This window comes from Octopus bimaculoides, chromosome 4, assembly GCF_046866305.1.
Source record: "Octopus bimaculoides isolate indiv1 chromosome 4, ASM4686630v1, whole genome shotgun sequence".
Taxonomy (NCBI): domain Eukaryota; kingdom Metazoa; phylum Mollusca; class Cephalopoda; order Octopoda; family Octopodidae; genus Octopus; species Octopus bimaculoides.
The window spans coordinates 53,132,437-53,155,307 of NC_142931.1; the positions used below are offsets into that span (position 1 = coordinate 53,132,437).

General features: G+C 35.3%; 1 protein-coding gene across 2 annotated transcripts in view; it reads left to right on the forward strand.

The window, feature by feature from the left end:
* LOC106871830 (tether containing UBX domain for GLUT4) overlaps positions 1–22,871 on the forward strand; it is a 61,197-nt gene that overhangs the window by 29,622 nt on the left and 8,704 nt on the right. For both annotated transcript variants that reach the window (XM_014918544.3, XM_014918543.3), the window contains exons 12-17: positions 134–206; positions 3,257–3,405; positions 4,866–4,928; positions 6,368–6,420; positions 8,637–8,688; positions 19,612–19,690. In XM_014918544.3, the coding sequence (XP_014774030.1) occupies positions 134–206; positions 3,257–3,405; positions 4,866–4,928; positions 6,368–6,420; positions 8,637–8,688; positions 19,612–19,690 (469 nt within the window). The remainder of the gene's footprint in view (positions 1–133; positions 207–3,256; positions 3,406–4,865; positions 4,929–6,367; positions 6,421–8,636; positions 8,689–19,611; positions 19,691–22,871) is intronic.

Here is a 22,871-nt window from a genome sequence, read left to right on the forward strand (position 1 = left end):
TTAATTAGGACAGTTAGTTTACTAATTCCCTCCAAAAACTTGATTTTCAAAATTAATTGAAATAGCATAGATTGTGTACTTATATAAACATATGTACAAGAAAGGAGTAAAAATGACACTGTCTGTATTATAGATCCTCCTGATGAATTTTTTGAGGTTACAAAAGCAGATGTGATGACTATGATGCTTGATCTTCAGAAAAGATTGTGAGTTAATAAATAGATAAATTTTGATTATTTTTTTTATTTTATTTTTTTAACCTTTTAGCTTTCAGATAACTCAATTAAGTGTAATTCATATTCATGTTGTTTTGAATTAATCATGCATTATCTCATAGCTTCAAGATTTCAATGATGTGATTGTTTATTGTTATGACTCAGTAGGGTAAGTGTGAGAGGCCTGATCTAGCTGGCTTTAGCATAAACTAGGTCAATTATTTGAGCTGGGTGTAGCCAGCTTAAATGCTAAAAGAGTTAAACAGTATAACTTCTAATTTCCATATATATTTCTCCAGACCTGTGTCTCACATAGCTTTATTTCATGTTTGTATAATTTGCAGGTATAGGTGTCCTGGAGCTGGAATAGACTTCTTAGAATTAACAAAATAATTCTAAGTTGTTGCTGTTTAACTCCAGCTCAGTTCTGATTGACCAAAACCATGACCATCCTGTTTTTTTGTATATCTAAGACTAAGTCACTGCAAGGTTACTCCAACTTATTTTGGAAAAACCTTGTTTTTCAGTGAATTAAACTGAAGTTAAGTAAATCTAGAAAGCAATATAATCATATAATATACTAATATATTATAATATTCCCTTTTCATTATATTGGGATTTAAAGTAAAAACAAGACTTGATACCTAAGTATCTCAGAAATTTCAATGCTACCCAAATTTGCACAGTGCTGTCTATGGGTATCATGAGAACCATATCACATTATCTCATTTAAAGTCACAATGTTAAGTATAGGGATATGTGGATAATCTCAGCAATAAACTATATTTTCCTTATGTCTTAGTCTGAGGAAGACCAGTGCCTACATTTGCAGGCCAGCCAAGACTAATGAAGTTTAAACAGTTGTTCAGACTTCAGTAAGTTAATATCTGCAGGAAAAATAGGGACTGAGAGGGAATTCCAGAGTGATGACATTGTGAAGAGGAAGGGTTGGGAGGAGTTGTTAGTATGAGAATTAGGGACAGAGATATAACAGGAGGTGGCAGGTGGATCTGAAGGAGATAATGCATGTAAGAAACTAATTCAGAGGAACATTGTTGTAATGGTGAGAGAATAGAGTGATGAGACAGCATATCTGTAGATCAGACTTTTGTAGTGTCTTGGTGAATCAGTTGGATGGCATTTCTATTGATGATAGTAGGGGGTCTAATGTTTGTGAGTGTCTTAGATGTGGGGGGCAGTATTCCAATATGGGTTTTACTTTGTAGAGGGTCAACTATTGATCAGAAGTGAAGTATTTTCTGACCCTGAAGGGGATGTCTAGTCTCTGGGATACAAATTCAGCTATGTTATATATATATATAGGGGCCACTAGGAAGATTCATTGGGTATTTGTAGCAATTTTAAGGGGTTTTGATTGCATATGGTTCAGTCTTGGAGAAAGCAAAGTACAAGATTGTTTCTTTGATATGGCCAGTGATTTTGTTTTGTGCTTTTGAAGGAGACTAGATTGTCTTGTTGCTTGATGAAGAAGGTTTTTCATGTCTTTGTTCAAGGAGGATTGCTGGTTCGGTGTGAGATATCTAGGTTGTATTTTGGTAAGGTAATGCTTATGTGTTAACGGTTAAAGAATTGTGTGTTATAAGTAAGAATGAGAACTGGAAGGGTATTGGGGAGCATAATCATCCTTTGTGTTTCCATACAGTAAGCATAATCTCTCATGCTAGAAATGGTTAAAGGTTTTGCTGATGCCCAATGCAGCAACATTACTTTTGCTGAACATCTTCAGGACAAAGTACCATTTGTAATATGGGAGAGCAGATTCCTAGATCCGGAGTCTAAAAAAAACAGCCGTAGTCAATGAAGAGAGAAAGAGTGTGTGACTTGAAATATTGGAGATTATTGCTTGCAGCTGTTTCCATCATGTTTTATATGAGATAGTGGCCGTTGCCAGTACCGCCTGACTGGCCTTTGTGCGGGTGACACGTAAAAGCACCCACTACACTCTCAGAGTGGTTGGTATTAGAAAGGGCATCCAGCTGTAGAAACTCTGCCAAATCAGATTGGAGCCTGGTGTAGCCATCTGGTTTCACCAATCCTCAGTCAGATCGTCCAACCCATGCTAGCATGAAAAGCGGACGTTAAACGGTGATGATGATGAGTGAGAGAAATAGTGGGAACAATAGGTCAATGGTTGGCAAGGTTAGAAAGTTTGCCTTTTTATGAATACTAGTATGTTTCCAAAGATTGGATTAGCTCTACATAGAGAGAAAGATTGAAACATCTAATGCTGATATGAACTTTCTCTACTTTGATCATTTGAAGACAAATGAAAGGGCATTGTCAGGGCTGGTGGCATTACTGGCTTTGAGTGACCAGAAATGTGATGAGACAGCAGCTTTGCTGAGTGTGTGCAGTGTGGAGTTGTAGACAAATGTGGAAGATTTTTCTTTGATAGTAGTGTTTATGGAGTTATCATGGTTGAGAGGTAGGAGTAAGAAGTTACTACAAAGTCAACAAATCCTTGTGGTAGGGGACTTGAAGGATCAGCGGCAGTTTGTAAATAATGAAAACATCATTTTGATTAGTAGTCTTGTAGGAGTTGTGGGCTTTGTTCTTTTCCTGTACTGCTACAGTGCAAACTGTACCAAAGCACTCAGCTGCTAAATAAATGTCTCTCCAACTTAATATTTTTGAATATTTAAAATTATTATTATGTCTCATAATATCTTAAAATAACTATAATGCTTATTAAATTACATTTCACTGATTCTTCACAGAAATTACATTGCATAAAGTTTGTTCATAGTAATTTTTCTTTATGGTAATTCTTTGAGATATCCAAGTTCTTGAATAAAAATACAATGCAATTTAAATATTTATAGCAAAGAATAATATTTAATGAAATTGTTAATTTTTTTTTCTTTTAATGAAAGGAAAACGTCTGTTCTGGCTCTAAGAAATACTTTCCTCAAATGGCTTACTGAATATCATCTAGACATTTAAAATATACATTTTAAAATATATTGTTACATGAAAACTAATTTCTGTTTACCATTTATTTTGGTGTTTAATATGAACAGCCGAGACCTTGAAAACGTGCCTTTAATGACAAAATCTGCAAAAGAAGCTAAACTGTTTCAAAAGTATGCAAAATACAAAAAAGCAACTATAAGAATACATTTTCCTGATCGTATGGTATTGCAGGGAACATTCCATCCTAGAGAAGATGGTATGTAGATTTTTATTTCTAGAATTTTTTTTTTTAAATAGTACTTGTCAAATAATCCAGTATAAAGTTAATAATACAGAAATAAATGTATTTATACCGAGCACTCAGAGAGTGCAAACATCCGCCAAGGCAACACCAATGTTTTCTCAACGATTAGCCAGAGATGATTTTTAAAATGAGAATATCTGAAATAAACTTGACTGCTCTCACAAACAAGAATACTAAAAATGAACCCGACCGCTCTTAAAAATTAAGTTTAAAAAAAAATGGAAAAATAATCCAGAATCCTTGTCTGGTACCTGATCAATCCCAATGGTTGTCATGGAATGTGAAGGTGGCTGTAGAAAATTTAGTAACAGTAATAAATAGTTTATCCTTATCTAATAACAAACCAAAGTTAACAAATTCACCATTCAAAATAGTTACAGCGTATAGGGAGATAATTGAGAAAAACTTGAAAGTTAACGTAAGATTGTAATCAATCCAGAATCCTTGTCCTGTACCAGATCGATCCCAAGATATAATCTGTTCATGCCAGTCACGAGGCCAAACATCCCTGAAAGTTTCATCCAAATCCATCCAGTGGTTCTTGAGATATCTTGTCCACGGACAAACAAACACGACTGAAAACAATACCTCCCCCTTTGCTAAGGCGGAGGTAATAATCTAGCATAGAATGAGATATGTATTTTATATTTTCTACTGCAACAAGTGGATAATTGTGTAGTCTATAAAGTGCAATAAAACTGAAGTAAACTTTTAAATGAAAATAAAAGTAAATTAGGTAACTATGTAGTTATTCATTTTCTCTCTTTTACTTTGAGTTAGAGGATGTCATGTAGGAAGAAAAATTGATGAAAAATTACCAATGATGATACTAGGATTCATGAGTGTTTCTTTAAGCACAAATTAGTAGGGAACAGCTCTTGACAAGATAGAAATATACAAGTACACTCAAAGCATTTACAATTTGTATTTAGGGTTGTTTTAAGTCAAGTAAAGATGTAAATTAGAACCAGAAATCCATTTCATTTGTTCTAGATTCCTGGAATAGTTCCCCAAACCATTATTTTCTAGAAACAATATCCTTAAAATTTATCAGCAGTAAGTTTGATAATCTGATTTGGTTGCACATTTATTAAATAGTATTTGTGTTTAACTGTGAAGATGAGAGGAATGACACCTAAATAGATCATCAAGGAAACATATGACCATTTAAGGGGTTATTACATATTCAGAAATATTTTGTTTTATTGAACTAAGGCAAAAGATTCAGGAATGTATAAATATTGACTACGGAAATATTTGGTTTGTATTTGTTTCTTTGGAAACAAATAAAAATAATTCACGGTTTGCTCAGAAGATATATTAAAGAAATAAATCATAGATAATACCAAGTTCTGTTACTGTAATCATAATTTATTGATATTAATCAGTGTAATTATGTATTAATGTTACAGTGGCTGCTTTACATCAGTTTGTGAGAGACAACTTAGAAGATAGTAAGACAGTATTTCATCTCTGTAAGTATAATTAATTAATTATTGTCTTTTCATTTACTTTCCTGTGTGTATGTGTGAGCGTCATTCTACCACTTGATCACTTGAACAAAGTTATTGTTATATAAACTATAGTGTGTTAAGCATTCTTGCTGGAATAAGCCTTTCAGCATAATACAGTTTCACTGCTAACGATAATCCTACCCTTGTTTCCTTTCCACATAAGGATTTTTAATCTCAGATTAAGCACACTACATTGTATATAAATTATAACACAGAAGTAATTTTTCATTTGAAACTAGTTGTAATTCTTGTGAACTAGAGAACTAGAGTTGTTCTCGTATGCAATTTTAATAGTTCTACATACAGTTATGTATATGGATGGTAAATTATACACCATTAGCTGACTATAGAGCGTGCTTACCTATTGGTCCATGATTTGTATATGTGGCTGTGTGGTGGGCTCTAGATTCAAACCAGGACCACCTAGTTGCACTATACTTTTGGGCAAGTGTTTTCTACCATATCATGTGTATCATTTGTTGATTTATCAATATAAGATATAAATTTGATGAGAAAAAAATATAATAAAAACATTCTTTTACAAGAAGTTCCTTTCACATGGCGAAATGTTCCCTTTATACTCTGACTCAGAAATAAAATGAACTAATGATTGGCCTCTTGGAAATCTATGACTAATGATACCAAAATAAACAAACTGCCTGTGCTGTATTAATGTCACCCCTAGAGATATTTACTTTTCAGAGATTCAGTCCTCTTGGTTCTACATTATACACCACAGATCAGGCGACCTCTATAAACAGTGTATTACTTTAAATGTTTTCTAATATTGCTAATGATTCTGCCAGCTTGCTGTCTTCACATTCTGAGTTCAATTTCCACCAAGGTCAACTTTGCCTTTCATCCTAAAATTTGAAATCAATATTGCTAGAAGGACTTGCATTCATCAGGAGAGGATAGTTGATTAAACTGATCTCCAATAATTGACTGGTACTTCATTTTATTGATCCCAGAAGGATGATAAGCAAAATTATTTGAACTGCAAATGTAAAAATTAATGACTAAATACCATAATTGATAGGTGTTTTGTTAGCTTTCATAGCTGAAGTGAAATCCATTGTCATTTAGCCATCTTTAAACCACTTCATAGCAATGTCTTATTTGATGACACAATGAATACTGCTCAGTGAGATTTTAGTTGTACTCTAAAGCAGTTTTGTGTGAGTTGTTTGATTGTTTTGCTTTTGAGAAGTTCTTTTTTTTTTATTTCAATAAAAATCTAAAATAAATTGTTTATTCTCTTTGCTCTGTTACAATCACATTTATAGAAAATCTAATAAAAACAAATGTTTAGAACATATTTGAACTGATATAAATGTTTAATTCACAAAACTGCTTTCATGTGCCAACTGCATATTAAATTAAGACAATTTTATTGACAGATATCTCTCCTCCAAAGCAAATTTTGAAAGACACGAGCGAAAACTTGATTTCAGTAAGTTATTACTACATCAATATATAACTGCTACAGTATTACAATACTGTTTCCACATTTTGACTGATCTGTTAGACTGAAAAATAGCTTTTATAGATTTATAACATAATTAACTCTTTACCATTTTAAAGGAGCATAAGATAAATGTAAATGTTGGTATTAGGAAGGGCATCCAACTGTAGAAAACCATGCCAAATCAGACTGGAGTCTGGTGCAGCCTTTCAGCTTACCAACCCTGGTCAAACTGTCCAAACCATGCCTGCATGGACAATGGACATTAAATGATGATGATGATTACAATACTTCTGCTTCAGTTTTGACTTAATTTCTTTCTATTTTATGTTTACATTCCTGGTAATTAGAATTATTTTTATCTAACTGAAGAATTATGTTAATCTTAGGAAACATGAATAAAAACGTCCAATGTTAACAAAGCCATGTGAGAACATTGTAATATTTACAGATCCCAATTTTGCTATTTTTTAAACATATCTATGAAAGGCACCAGATCCATTGTTGTAGTGAATGATATCTATATTTATATGAAATCAGACAATGATATACAGAAGTTGTGCACCATCCTATACAATTTATATTAATATTTGTCAGTTTATATTGTATGTCTTCAGTGATCTTCTGTGTGCCTTGTTCTATGTTTGATTTTTGGTTTTGTATTTTCTGATATAAATATATACAGCACTTTACTTGTATAGTGCCTCGTAGTGCTGCTATCTCTTTAATGTGTATAACTTTTGGAATGTCAGTTTATGAAAATATCAGGTTATCCCATAAGTTCTGTCCGAATTTTGAATAAAGAAAACAATTGATCAAATGTTATATTTAATTGAAATTTAATCATCAATGTACTTTCCCTGATTTTCTATGACTTCCTTCCATCTATTTACAAGCTTTTTAATCTCATCAATGTAAAACTCTTTTGGTTTCAAAGCGAAGAACTCTGAAATGTCAGTTTCGACCTCTTCCTGGCTTGTGAAAGTTATGTCCCCCAAATGATTCTGTAAACTACAAAACAAATGGTAGTTTGAAAGAGCAAGGTTAGGAGGATAAGGTGAATGAGGAATTTTTTCCCAACCAAGCTCTTCGATCTTCTGTGATGTGATCTTTGCAGTGTGGGATCACACATTGTCCTGATGAAACATCACTCCTTTTCGATTCACTAAAGCAGGTCTTTTTTTCTTCAAAGCTTGGTTCAAACGCTCTAATTACTGACAGTAGACTTGAGCATTGATTGTTGCATTAGGTGGTAACAATTCAAAGTGAATTACTCCTTTGTAATCCTACCAGATAGAGAGAAGAACCTTTTTTCCATGAAGTTACCTTCTCTGTTGTGATTGAGCTTTTTCCCTTTTACCAAGCCACTGTTTACGACGTTTAACATTTCGATAGAAGATCCATTTTTCCTCACCAGTCACAAGTCTATCCAAAAAGGGTGAAATGAGTTCGCGAGAATGGAGAGAAGAGCAGATGTCAACTCGAGATTTGTAGTTGCTTTCTGACAATTTATAAGGCACCCATTTTTTAAGTTTAGGAACCTTTCCAAGTTGTTGAAGTTGACGATGAACAGTTGTATGGTTTGAACTAAGCTTTATTGCCAATTCTTTAATTGATAATGCAGGATTTTCTTCAAGTAATGCCTCAAGGAGCTTATCATCAAACTCAACTGGACATCCTGTTCGATCTTCATCTTCAAGGCTGAAATCTCCACTTCTGGATTTAGCAAACCATCTTCTACAAGTTCTTTCATTCAAGCATTCTTTCCCATAAACTGAGTGTATGTTTCGAGTCTCTTCGGCTGCAGAGTTTCCTTTTTTGTACTCGTAAAGCATTATGTGCCTCAAATGCTCTTTGGATACTTCCATGTTAGAAAGGGTTTTAATCAAAGAAATTTTAATTCTATTATTCTGTAAAATAATATTTAATTAGTTTAAATGTACACAAATGCATGAAAATAATTTTAAGTTCCATTAGACATTATAAAATGTTATTAAATTTCATTCAATTTTAAAAAAGGTAAAATCAGACAGAACTTATGGGATGACCCAATAATCTAGAATGTCTCTCCTTTTTGCCATTTTCTTTAGATGTTCTTATGATTATTACAAAAATCTATACTAATTTTGAATACCATTTCATATTTTGATATACTTGCTGATATTTAAACAAGGTTCGTTTACTTTTATTTCCTTACATTACAGGCAAAGCTTGTTCCGGCTTCCAACGTATTTTTTGGTTCTACACACAACAAAGGTGCGCATATAATTTTAATCTGTTTTGGGCTTTTATTTGTTTATTTATATGATTAAGCAAAAGTATAGCTATGTGACTAAGCAGTTCACCTCCCAACCATGTGCTTTTGGGTTCAGTTCCACTGCATGATACTTTGGACAAAAATCTTTTAGTAGAGACCTAAACCAACCAAAGCTTTATGAGTAGATTTGGTAGATAGAGACTGAAAGAAGCTCATCGTGTGTGTGTGTGTGTGATAGATATGTGACATGTATATTTTTTTCAGACAATCATACTGACTTTCCCGTAACAGCATGTATGTCAACTTGTTAATTTTGGATAATTCCTGATTCATGAGATTATCTCCCCTTCTCGTTTGGCGTTGGTACCGATTTCCACCATGGAAAATTAGTTTACTTGCTCTGGAAACCAGAGACAATTTCAGTAAATCGAGAATTTATCTGGTAGGTTATCTAATATACCCTTATTATTTTTTGTTTTAATGTTCATGCCCACTATGCTCGTTTTTATTTTATATCCGAACAAAGAGTTATTAATAAGAGATTAGTAATCTAAGCAAAATACTTTTTGGTGCTTGGCATTGAAATCCAGGTAATCTGAAGGTGAGATCTGAAGTCAAAGTCCATCACCAGTTGACATAGTAAATCCATTTTTACATTACCTAGTTAGTATAGTATGTTTTCACAAAGTGATACACAAGAAAAAGACAAATAATAGGCTTTATGCATTTATTTGTGAATTATAGACTTACAGCTGCTGTTTCTTATATGCATTTCGAGAGCATTCGTGATTCAGTTAACTCAGCCGATTAACTGATTGATTGGAAATGCAGTGAATGCTACTGTTGTCAGTCCAACACACCAACTGCAGTAAACTAAATCATGAATGCACCCAAAATGCATATCAAATACAGGTATAAGTTTATAATGCACAAATAAATGTATCCAGTCCATTATTTATACCTTTTACTTTTATTTATATATACCAACCAGAGGCACAGGGACTTTTAAATGCAAGTTACAAAATTTTTGGCTCAAAAAACATAAAACAAATACATGAGTGGACAGGAGGTACATATATTTTTTAATGAGTTTGACTTAGCTCCATAAATGTCTTGAGTGCATAGGACACACCCATCTCATCAGATTTCTGATTAGATGAATGTGTCTTACATACCCACAAAACTTTGTCATATGGAACCAAGTCAAATTGTTATTAAAATATACATACATAGTTATTCAACAGAATTTTTTCACAAATATAAACTAACAGGCGTAGGAGTGGCTGTGTGGTAAGTAGCTTGCTAACCAACCACATGGTCCCGGGTTCAGTCCCACTGCGTGGCACCTTGGGCAAGTGTCTTCTACTATAGCCTCGGGCCGACCAAAGCCTTGTGAGTGGATTTGGCAGACGGAAACTGAAAGAAGCCCGTCGTATATATATATATATATATATATATGTGTGTGTGTGTGTGTGTATATGTTTGTGTGTCTGTGTTTGTCCCCCCAACATCACTTGACAACCGATGCTGGTGTGTTTATGTCCACGTAACTTCGCAGTTCGACAAAAAGTGACCGATTGAATAAGTACTAGGCATCCAAAGAATAAGTCCTGGGGTCGATTTGCTCGACTAAAGGCAGTGCTCCAGCATGGCCGCAGTCAAATGACTAAAACAAGTAAAAGAGTAGACCCACACACACATAAACGTGTGTGTGTTTGTTTATATTTGCACACCACCTAATTCATGAGCTACAAGTAGTGTTGGTAGTATATCTCTTGTTAACAAATCATCTTCTCACTTTAAACCTTCAAATATGTATGCAGTAAGAGATCCCTCACTTGGAAAACAGGCAAGGGCTTACAACAAGAAGGGCATCTGACTATAAAGCATAAACGTAAAAAGAATAAATAATATATATATATATTATTTCAGTATTCTTGCTTAGAGATTAAAATTACCTGTATCACTTAATGATTTTAACTCTGTCACTGATTGTTAACCATCTCATTAAAACTGATCATGAATTACATCCCTTGTCTTAAATTGACTATACTTTATAAAAATCCATGGGGGCGATGTGCAATATGTTGTATCTTTTATTTGTTTCTATAACTAGACTCTGACCAACCTGGGACTCTATCTTCAAGAGTTTTAATTGAACATTCAGTCCCATGTTTTTTTTTTCCGGCTCTGGTACTTCTGTTGGTTTCTTATACAAAACTGCTAAGTTATGGGGGATGTAAACAAACCAACAGGTGTCAAGTGGGGAGGGAACACACACATATATATAGGTGCAGGTGTGGCTGTGTAATAAGAAGCCTGCTTCCCAACTAAATGGTTGCATGGTACCTTAGGCAAGTGTCCTCTACTACAGCGTCGGGCCAACCAAAGTCTTGTGAGTGGATTTGGCAGTCAAACTGAAAGTCTATTGTATATATATATATATATATATATATATATATATATATATATATATATATATATAGATAGATAGATAGGTGCAGGAGTGGCTGTGTGGTAAGTAGCTTGCTAACCAACCACATGGTCCCGGGTTCAGTCCCACTGCGTGGCACCTTGGGCAAGTGTCTTCTACTATAGCCTCGGGCCGACCAAAGCCTTGTGAGTGGATTTGGTAGACGGAAACTGAAAGAAGCCCGTCGTATATATATATATATATATATATATATATATGTATATATATATGTGTGTGTGTGTCTGTGTTTGTCCCCACTAGCATTGCTTGACAACCAATGCTGGTGTGTTTATGTCCCCGTCACTTAGCAGTTCGGCATAAGAGACAGATAGAATAAGTACTAGGCTTACAAAGAATAAGTCCTGGGGTCGATTTGCTCGACTAAAGGCGGTGCTCCAGCATGGCCGCAGTCAAATGACTGAAACGAGTAAAAGATATATATATATATATATATATATATGTATATATATATATATATATATATATGGGTGTGTCTGTGTTTGTGTGTTTACATCCCCGTAACTTAGTGGTTTGGCAAAAAACACTTATAGAATAAGTCTTGGGCTCAATTTCTTTGACTAAAACCCTTCAAGGTAGTGCTCCAGCATGGCTGCAGTCAAATGACTGAAACAAGTAAAAGAATAAGAATATATATATACTCTCTCTCTTTACTCTCTTACTTGTTTCAGTCATTTGACTGCGGCCATGTTGGAGCACCGCCTTTAGTCGAGTAAATCGACCCCAGCACCTATTCTTTGTAAGCCTAGTACTTATTCTATAGGTCTCTTTTGCCAAACCATTAAGTTACGGGGACGTAAACACAACAGCATCAGTTGTCAAGCGATGTTGGGGGGACAAACACAGACACACACACATACATATATACGATGGGCTTTTACAGTTTCCATCTACCAAATTAAGTGGAGCGCTAACAGCACCATCTGAGCAGGATCACTGCCAGAGCAGTGGTCTTGCTTCCGTGCCGGTGGCACATAAAAAGCACCATTTGAGCGCGATCGTTTCCAACTTCGCCTTACTGGCACTCGTGCCGATGGATGCGAACAAAACATTGGACTGACTCCTGTGCAGGTGGCACGTAAAAAAACACCATTTGAGTGTGGCCGTTGCCAGTACCGCCAGACTGGCCCTTGTGCCGGTAGCACGTAAAAAGCACCCACTACACTCTTGGAGTGGTTGGCGTTAGGAAGGGCATCCAGCTGTAGAAACTCTGCCAAATCAGATTGGAGTCTGGTGTAGCCATCTGGTTCACCAGTTCCCACTCAAATCGTCCAACCCATGCTAGCATGGAAAGCGGACGTTAAATGATGATGATGATGAAGGCTTTGGTTGGCTCAAAGCTATAGTTGAAGACACTTGCCCAAGGTGTCACGCAGTGGGACTGAATCCGAAACCATGTGGTTCGTAAGCAAGCTACTTACCACACAGCCACTCCTACGACTATGTATATATTTATATACACACGTGTGTGCACATGCACACACACACACACACACATACACACACTGTGAGCTTCCACATAGTTTCTGTCTACCAAATTCACTTATAATTCATTGGTCAGCTCAGGGCTATAGTAAAGACATTTTTCCCCAAGATGCTGCACTGTGGGGCAATTCAAAACCAAATGGTTGCAAAGCAAGCTTCTTCACCTCACAGCCATGCCTACACCTAACCAAAATTCCTCCCTTACTTGGGAAAAGAAAGCAATGACGTATTAGCATTTATTTACTGCTTTCAAAAGAAAGCAGAAATAATTTTAAGTAATTAAGAATTAATCTTTCAAATTTTATTTACATGTTTAAGGGAAGAGAAGTCTGATCTTAGTCAGCAAGGACATAATTATAGACTTATTTTGGTCTATTAGACTTCTTCAGTATAGTATAAGCTAACATTGATCAATTGACAAAGATATTTACACATAGAAAAAGAATTATAATTTGCATTTTTTATTTTGATAAATAAAATGATCTAAGGGGAGTAATTCAAATGGGCCATTGACATAAATTAGTGATGTAGTAAATACCATGTGCAAAGACTTAATTAAAATTTTTCTGTTAGTTGGAGAAACTACCTTAAATTTGTATTTGTTATCACCTGTTGTTTTTTTTAAAATTGTAATTGTATCTTTGAAAAGAATGTATACTGAATGAATCTGCATAAATGAACAAGCCAAGTTGAAAACCAAAATCAACCTCAAATGTGACATGCCATTACTAGGGCATCTTGTGGTCATTCAATCTGTTAGAAATATCAGCCATATTGCTCTCAGATTAACTCCACTATGTTCAAAAAAGGACATATTGGATGATGTATCTCTTATCTTGTTTCAGTCATTGGACTGCAGCCATGCTGGATCACTACTTAAAATGTTGTCAAGTGGTTTAGGGAGACACACACACACAGAGGCTACTACATAGTTTCAATCTACTAAAACCACTCACAAGTCTTTGGTCAGCCTGGGGCTATAGTAGAAAACATCTGCCCAAGGTACCATGCAGCGAGACCACAAGCTATGCTTGTGCCTATATATTCACAAAACAAAAGTTGCATCTGGATAACTGGAATGTTTTTGATCATAAGTCTCCTCAGTCATGTCTGACCTGAGGCTAGACAACATTGAATAAAATTAGCTAAACATGTGACTATATGGTCACTTGGTCTGCTATAAATGACAGCCAAACCTCCCTCAAATCTTACCCCTACTGTCTTAGAAAAGAAGGACCCATAGGATAATATTGCTGTATGTGTACTGTTTGAATGAAAGATGGGATGGTTTCAGCTGAAATACCTTTCATTGTGGATCTGCTCAATACTATGTGACCTGAGGTGAAACAACAACAACATAAAAAAAATTGTCTTTTTTTTTTTTAAGGATGGTTTCATAGCAATGGTATTTCCTGCATTCAATGCCTTGCATTCAACGCATGCCTAAAATGTAAACAAATTGAAATTATAAATCAGATTTTAATATATTACGTGGGTGTGTGTGTGTCTTCTACTGCCATTTGACAACAGCTGTTGGTTTGTTTATGTCCCTGTAACTTAGCAGGCCAGTAAAAGAGACCAAAAAAATAAGTACTGGGGTCAATTCATTGAACTAAAAGTTCTTCATGGTGGTGCCCCAGCATGGCTGCAGTCTAATGAATGAAACATGTAAAAGATTATAAAAAAAAAAAAAAAAAATGTGCTGTATTAAGTCTCAGGAGTCATTACTGTTTCATAGTATTGTTCCATTGATATTTTGTGTGAATAGATAATGTTATAGGGGCTGAGTGAGTTGGAATATGCAGCGGACATAAATTATAAGCCTCAGATGCCTAAATGATCTTAAAGTTTTGGTTGAATAAACTGTGTGGAAAATGTGACAACAGGTGATTAAATTTTTTTTTAATATATTTTATGGTTTCATGTTATTGTTCCAGTGTGTTTACTGGTGTGAACAGATAAGATATAGAAAGCAAACAACAGACACGACCTGCATGCTTCAGATGCCTAAACAGTCTTAACACTTTTAATACTTTTATTTCATTGTGTAGGTAGTTGATATGTCTGGTATGTGTGCAGCCTGTTATAACATGGAAACCACCACTTTTTCTTAGATCTTTATAGCTTGTGTCAGAAACAGTATGCATCTTGGCAGAGCCAGCATGTCCATGATATGTATATATATATATATATATATATATATATATATATATATATCATTTAGTCAAATAATGAAAGGCAGTGCTCATGACCCCTCTCAGAGCCTTAGAGACTGGTTGGAGGAATTTATCCAAGCAGTAGTGTTAAGCTGGGTGATAGATCTTTAATCTTTTAATCTTTTACTTGTTTCAGTCATTTGACTGTGGCCATGCTGGAGCACCGCCTTTAGTCGAGCGAATCAACCCCAGGACTTATTCTTTGGAAGCCTAGTACTTATTCTATCGGTCTGTTTTGCTGAACCGCTAAGTTATGGGGACGTAAACACACCAACATCGGTTGTCAAGCGATGTTGGGGGACAAACACAGACACACAAACACACACACACACATATACATATATACGACGGGCTTCTTTCAGTTTCTGTCTACCAAATCCACTCACAAGGCTTTGGTCGGCCCAAGGCTATAGTAGAAGACACTTGCCCAAGGTGCCACGCAGTAGGACTGAACCCGGAACCATGTGGTTGGTAAGCAAGCTACTTACCACACAGCCACTCCTACGCCTAGTTCCTATATATTTAGTGTATTGGTGTAGTTGTATAGATTGTATAGATTTTCTGGAGTTAAGATTCTAGTTTGAGTTTTTGTTGCTATGCCCAAGAAGCTGTATGAAGAAATAATCAGTATGCTGTCAACAGAGAATGATGTATGGTTGCATTAGTAAAGTCGTTCGTGTGAGTGTGTAGAGGGTGGAGTTAGCGGAACAGAATCTTGTCATTCTTTTTCAGTAGTCATGGATCTTGGAGACTCTGTTGTTATATTAATTGTCAACACGTCTCAAGAAGTATTTAGCTAATTAAATAGGGTTACATAAACTTCTGAATCTGGAATTAAATCAAAGATTTTACTGGTATCTGTGATTGTTATTTAGTCCCATATCAATCCTGATCTAGCAGACTTGTAATCAAAAGAATTCTATCATTTTCGTGTATGTGTAAGGGACCCAGAATTACATTATCCAACTTGTTCGTTTACGCAATGTTGTGATATGATTTGAGAGAGATTTGAGTACTATTTCTAATAGGTCAGTAGACCATATAGAACAGCACTTCACAATCTTTTTTTTACTTGTGAACTCCTTTGATTACTATTTTACTTTAGTGGATCCCCATTGCCATTCAATGTCTAAAAACTAGTTTTAAGGAAACTTCTTTCAGAGTTCTTTTTCTGTTTTTCACACATTAACCTGTGTAGGTTGAACTATGAAAAACATTAGAGAAAGCAGTCTAGCTGTTTTTGCTATAAATATAGCTAAAGGAAATTTTTTTCATGGACCCTTAATATACTACTGTGCATCCCCAATTTTGTATTTTGCTTGTGTGGACCCCCAAAAAACTTATATAGAACCCCGTTTGAGAACCACTGAGGTAAAAGATTTCTCTTGTTGGGATTGCAGAAATTTGTTGTTAGAATGGTGATTGATTGTAAAGACAGGAAGTTTTTTAATAAACCTTTAGAAATTGTAAGGGTGTTGATAGAGGAGTGGTGATTTAATTGAATGTAATTTCAGTTGGATGTATTGTGATTAAGTTTGCCCTGGGAGTGGCACAAATCCAAGCTAGCTAAATGAGATGATGAGGGAGTGGTAGACTTTTAAGCATGTGATTGGTCAAGGTTGAGTTTTAGAGAGGTAGACAACTTGAAAAGTTGTTACAGTGACATAGAAGAAATAGGATTGGGAAGAGTATTGTAATTATAGAATGTATTCAAGGGAAAACAATAAGAAGTGAAAGGTTATAGATCAGACTGATGAATAATTTTTTAAAAATAAAAGTAAAAAAAAAACATAAATAAATTTCTAGTGTATTAGTGTTGTAAAAAAAAAAAGGGCTACTTGTGTCCTGCTTTCACATGCTACTGAGGTTACTATAAAATAAAATAAAGTACCAATCAAGTCCTAGGATCCATGGCAATGAGTAACCCATCTCCTTAAATCGAGAACCTTGTGCCTAAACCAGAGACTATTATTAAAAGGACTATATCTCTTCTCAATAAATTTGTACTAATTGTATTGTTAACAGGTTTGCTTCATAGCTGCATAGTTTGGAGTTCAATCCCACTACGCAAGGGTAAAAAGGTTGAGAAACACTGGTCTGCAGGCTTAATCTGTCAACCAATTTAACACCACTAGCTGGCCATGGGATGCCTTTGGCAGAGTTTACTCTGCCAAAGTATTCTCTCCAGATCTCGTCTGGAGGAAAGAATTGCAGGCATTGAGCTTTCACCTGTGTAACTTAAATAAAAAATAATAATAATAGCTGTAGTTTTTATTTGTTGCAATTGCAATAAATTATTTTAATCACAAGATATTTGTATTAGCCACAAGATTTTGCTTTCCAGACGGAACTGTATAAGGAAACCTTCTCTTTATATGCTACGGCTACACTGGGCTAAAAAAAGACATTTAACCCTTTAGCATTCACATTATTCTGCCAGAAGTAATTCTTATTTATTCACAGTTTTGAATTAATCATGCATTATCTCATAGCTTAGAAATTTTGATGCAGTAACTGTTAATTTTTAGAATGATGTTGTATGATCGGTGTGAGAGACATTTAACCAGTTTGAAAACAGGTAGAATATTTCGACTGGATATGGCTGGTTTTAAATGCTTAAGGGGTTATATCCTAGAAATAGTTAATTGCATTAATCATATAATTAATTACGTTAATCATAGCATCAAGGGTGATGTTTTGTTTTTTTGTTGCTTTTTTTGTAGGGAATATGTTTGTAGTCCAAAGTGCAAGCACAGTGCTCATGATTCTTGGTATGAGAAACTGAATATCTGCACTAAATAGTTACAATAGAATGGACTCTACTAAAGTTTAGATTATGATATTAAACTGGACAATGATTTTTGCTAAGAGCAAGGTGTAGGTGGCAGTACTGGAATTAAGGGAGGGATAAAAGTTGTGTTATGAAATATTACTGTTGCTAGAAACCAGATCTCTCTCACTGAGCCAAGGGTAGAGGATTTTACATAGGTATCATCATCATCATCATCGTCATTTAACATCCGCTTTCCATGCTAGCATAGGTTGGACGATTTGACTGAGGACTGGTGAAACCAGATGGCTACACCAGGCTCCAATCTGATTTGGCAGAGTTTCTACTGCTGGATGCCCTTCCTAACGTCAACCACTCAGAGAGTGTAGTGGGTGCTTTTACGTGCCACCGGCACGAAGGCCAGTTAGGCGGTACTGGCAACGGCCACGCTCAAAATGGTGTATTTCATGTGCCACCCGCACAAGAGCCAGTCCAGGGGCACTGGCAACGATCTCGCTCGAAAGTCCTTACACATGCCGCAGGCACAAGTGCCAGAAAGGTGTCGCTGGGCACAGATGCCATCACAATTTCGCTTTCGCTTGCTCCAATAAGTCTTCGCAAGCTGAGTTTCGTGTCCAATGAGGGAGATGACATTGGCATGGGTGTCAGTCGTCAAATTTAACTCGATTTCGATTTCACTTGCCTCAACAGGTCTTCGCAAGTGGAAGTTTAGTGTCCAATTTAACTCGATTTCAATAAGAATTATATAATATATATGGATACTTCTGGACTGTACGTACACTAATTAGATAATTATAATCTACTGGATATGCAATGTTAATCTGTTAAAAAAGACTTGGATAGCAGAAACAACAGAGTACCTTAACAGTGTTTAGTTATGAACCTTTATGTTCTATGTTCAAATCTCACTGGAGTTGACAAAGAAAATAATTACCAGTGAGCTACTGGGTTTTGATTCAATTGACTATATACATTATTGCTCACAAAATATGTGGCCCTCTGCTAAATTTACTAATCAAGCACTGGGGTTCATTCAGCTGATTATATTTACTATTAAGAAATATGCAGTCCTCTGCTAAAATTACCAGTTAGGTACTAGATTTGATTCAACTGACTTTTATTTTACATTATTACTCACATTATTGTTGATGCTATTTTTGCAGCAAGAAATATGAGAAATTTTAACTATCATAATGCTAATTTCTCAGTTGTTTAACTCTAATTTACAAACTATTTCTGTCATATCAAAAAAATTACTATTTGTAAATCTCACAATGAGAGATATTCAGCAACAGTACTTTGGAGTAAAGATTATTTGCCAACATAACATGGCAGTCCTGGTTTAGGACGAATATTGCTGTAATTTAGCCCCAGGAGACATCATCACCAGCTGGCTATACGCCATGATCTGTGTCCTTATATTTTTGAACAAGGGAATCTAGCACCCCCACTCAGCTCAAAACAATATCTGTGTATTGCGATTTTCGGGTTATTTCCCTTCTGAGCTGATGAAGGGAAATAACCTGGAAATCGCAATACACAGGTATTGTTTTGAGCTGAGTGGGGGTGCTAGATTCCCTTGTTCAAAAATATAAGGACACAGATCATGGCGTTTAACCAGCTGGAGACAGTGTCTCCTGGGGCTAAATTACAGCAACATTCGTCCTAAACCAGGACTGCCATGTTATGTTGGCAAATAATCTTAACTCCTATTTCTGTCATGATTTACTACTTATCAACAGGCTGTCTAATGTGTCATAACTTGTTGTCATCCCCCAGATAAGTAGCTCTCCGTTTACAGAAATACTGTGTTATATAGAGTTGATAGGTTAATAGTTCAACTTTTTTTTATGTGTCTATTAAAAGCTTTTTTACTTCAGTTTCTCAATTAAGTAATTTTCTGTATTTTTATAATATCTTTTCTTTTTTTTATTTGCAGCTCCTTTTTTAAAAGCTGATTTGTCAGCTCATGTTACATGCAAAAAGGATATAGATAATAGCTTTCCATATTCAGAAACGTAAGTGATGTTTTTGAAAATATAAATTTATGATTTAAAATTTGTTGTTATGATTTACATCCTTAGTCATTAGATCCTCGTCAATTATGAACTCTAAATGGTTAGATCTCAATTATCTGAAGGAGACAGGAAGGGAGTATTCATTTTGGATAACTGGCATGATCATATACAAAAACAAGACATTCAACATAATTACATAAAGTGTCTCTTTACAGAGTTCCTATCATTGAATTGATAAAATGTATACTTACATTAGACATTACTTAAAAATTCATGTTACAAATAAATTACCATTCTCTGCTTAAATAAAAAATATGGAATTGAAGATTCAAGGCAGCATGGTTGAATGCATTTGTATCTGCATGCATGCATTCATGCAAGATGCATGCATGCATGCATTCATTTGTATCTGCATGCAAGAATGCATTTGTATCTGCATAAGTTCATAGATTTTGGCACTGCTTGGTTTTATGTAAATAATTCTTTGGGGTAGAAGTTGGTCATTGTTGCTTGAGGTAGTTTTGCCCCTTAAAATAACCGAGATCAAAGTGGTAGAGTGACCAATATGCAGGACTTTTATAATGATTATAAACTAAAGATGGGATCATCACACAACTGTAAAACCTCTTTATATAACAATTAGCTTATAACAGAGTATGAAAATATTGGTTTTAAATTTTGGCACAAGGCTGGCAATTTCAGGAGAGGGGCTGAGTCAGTTACATCAACCCCAGTGCTCAACTGGTACTTATTTTATTGACCCTGAGAGGATGAAAGGCAAAGTTGACTTAGGTGGAATTTGAACTCATAACATAAAGACAGACAAAATACTGTTAAGCATTTTGCCTGGGACGCTAACAATTCTTCCAGCTCCAGCTCACTGCATTACTGTTTCAAATTTTGGTACAAGGTCAGCAATTTTGGGTGAGGGGCTAAGTCGATTACATTGACCCCAGTACTCAACTGGTACTTATTTTAGCAATCCCAAAAGAATGACAGGCAAAGTTGGCCTTGGCAGTATTTGAACTCAGAATATAAAGACAGACAAAATGCTGCTGAGCCTTTTTCCCAGTGTGCTAACAATTCTGCCACCTTGCTGCCTTCAGAGTATAAAAATATTTGCAGTCATTCACTGTCTTGTCAGCACCCATCCCCCTCTAGATAGCAATAGTAATGACCACATTCATTAGGGACTGTAAACATTACTTCAATATAGCATAGCTGTCTTATTCAACTTTTCTCTATTTGCTCATAGTCATTCCTCCTTTTCACTCATCTCTTTTCCTTGACATACCAACTGGACAATATCAAGTTGAACTACCATACCATACCATATCATACTTAGAGTCAAACCTCTGTTACTTCAACAATGGATAATCTGAAATTAAGATAATTGACCTTTTACCCTTCAGATTTCTCTGTCAAATGTAAGGTAAGGGTGAGAGACCAGATATAGCCAGTTTGAACATAAAACTGGTAGAATATTTTGGCCTGATATAGCCAGTTTAAATGCTAAAGGATTAATATCTCAAGCTACTGTGAACATTTAGTTGAGTTTAGATTACTCTGTGTAATTCCAAACTCAGGGATAATTTCCGTAATTTGAATTTGTCATTAATTATTGTAAACAAAATACAAAATGGTGGTGCCATTATTACTGTCAAGATTGGGTTACATGGTGTAGCTAACTAAATGTTCATGGAAACTTAAGATATTGTTCAGATAACAGGTCTGGTATGGTAGTTCAAGTCAATATTGTCCAGTTGGTGAGTCAAGGAAAAGGGTTGAATAAAAGGGAGGAATGGCTTACAGCCAAAGGAAAGAAGTTGAATGAGACTGCTATATTGAAGAATGTTTGTAAACCTTGATAACTGGTTATTAGTGTTGCTAGCTGGAAGAGGTGAGCAAATACTAACAAAACTGTATCAGGCTGTCAATATTTTTATACTCTGTTATCAGTTTATTGCTTGGTCACTACGGCATTTATGTTAATCAAACTGTGTCAACAAAGAAGGCCTACCACTATAATTGGTGCAGTGTGTATGCTCCAGCCTGCTCAAATGGTACAGTATAATCTTCCACTTGACATACAGCATATTTCTAAATATGGTGCAGTGTTCAGTGAAATGAGAAATTTATCTTGTTATATTTTATTTTCAAATCATATTTTGTTTTTCATTTTCCAACCAATATCATCATAATTTTAGTCCTCATAGGTAGCAGAAGAGTTTTAGTATGTAGATTTTATAATGCCTGGATAAGCACATCTTCTTCAGTCATATGGCTTTACAGCCACTCTATTGTGAGGGCTTCTGAGGTGGGGGACTGTATTAAAATTAACCTCAAACAGCTGAGTATGTAGCTGTAGTTTTAAGATACATCTTTTGGATGCTCTGGGATGCATTGTCAGTGATGTTTTCAGAGTCTCAGAGAATTTCAGGTCTTCCAACATCAGACCCCTCATCTAGTTGATTCAACCAGAGTTGATCAAGTCCCAGCTTGCATCCCTATAACAGCAAACCACTGATCTTTATCCAAGCTACTTCATGGCCTTCACTACAGCTTCAGTGACAGAATTTATAGCCCTCCTCTTAGTAACCAACTATCATTGACTTTGTCACTATAGAATCTTTGATACATAATTCTTTGCTGAACCAAGGATCTCGTCCTTGGTTTGCATCAGAATGAAGCAGGATTATAATGGCAAAGGGTGCTGGCCAGCTTTATTTAACCAAATCACCATCTCTCTTACCTACATAAGAAAAAGATCTCTTCAGTGAACATATAATCCATAATCTCAAAATGTTAGATTCAGTCAGTATGTTCACAGCCTCTAGTTTTGTCTTTCAAGCACATACATCCCATCATAAATTTATAAAAACCTGTAGCAGTGCTGTGGTTGAGTATAACTCTAATATTCACCTTATTCACACATGCTCTAATATTTAAACTAATAACCCCCACAAAAAATGCTGACAAAAATTTCCTGAATTAACTACCGGCACTGGTGTACCATTATCACTAGATTTTCTGTGGCACAAATTTTGTCATTGACTACCAATCAATGTTTTTGATAGATTTCCAATGCTTTCTCAAGTAAAATTCAGTCTTTTTGTTTTGGTTTTTTTGGGGACCATTTTTTTAACTTCTAAAAAAATGGTATGCAGTTATTCTTAATGTC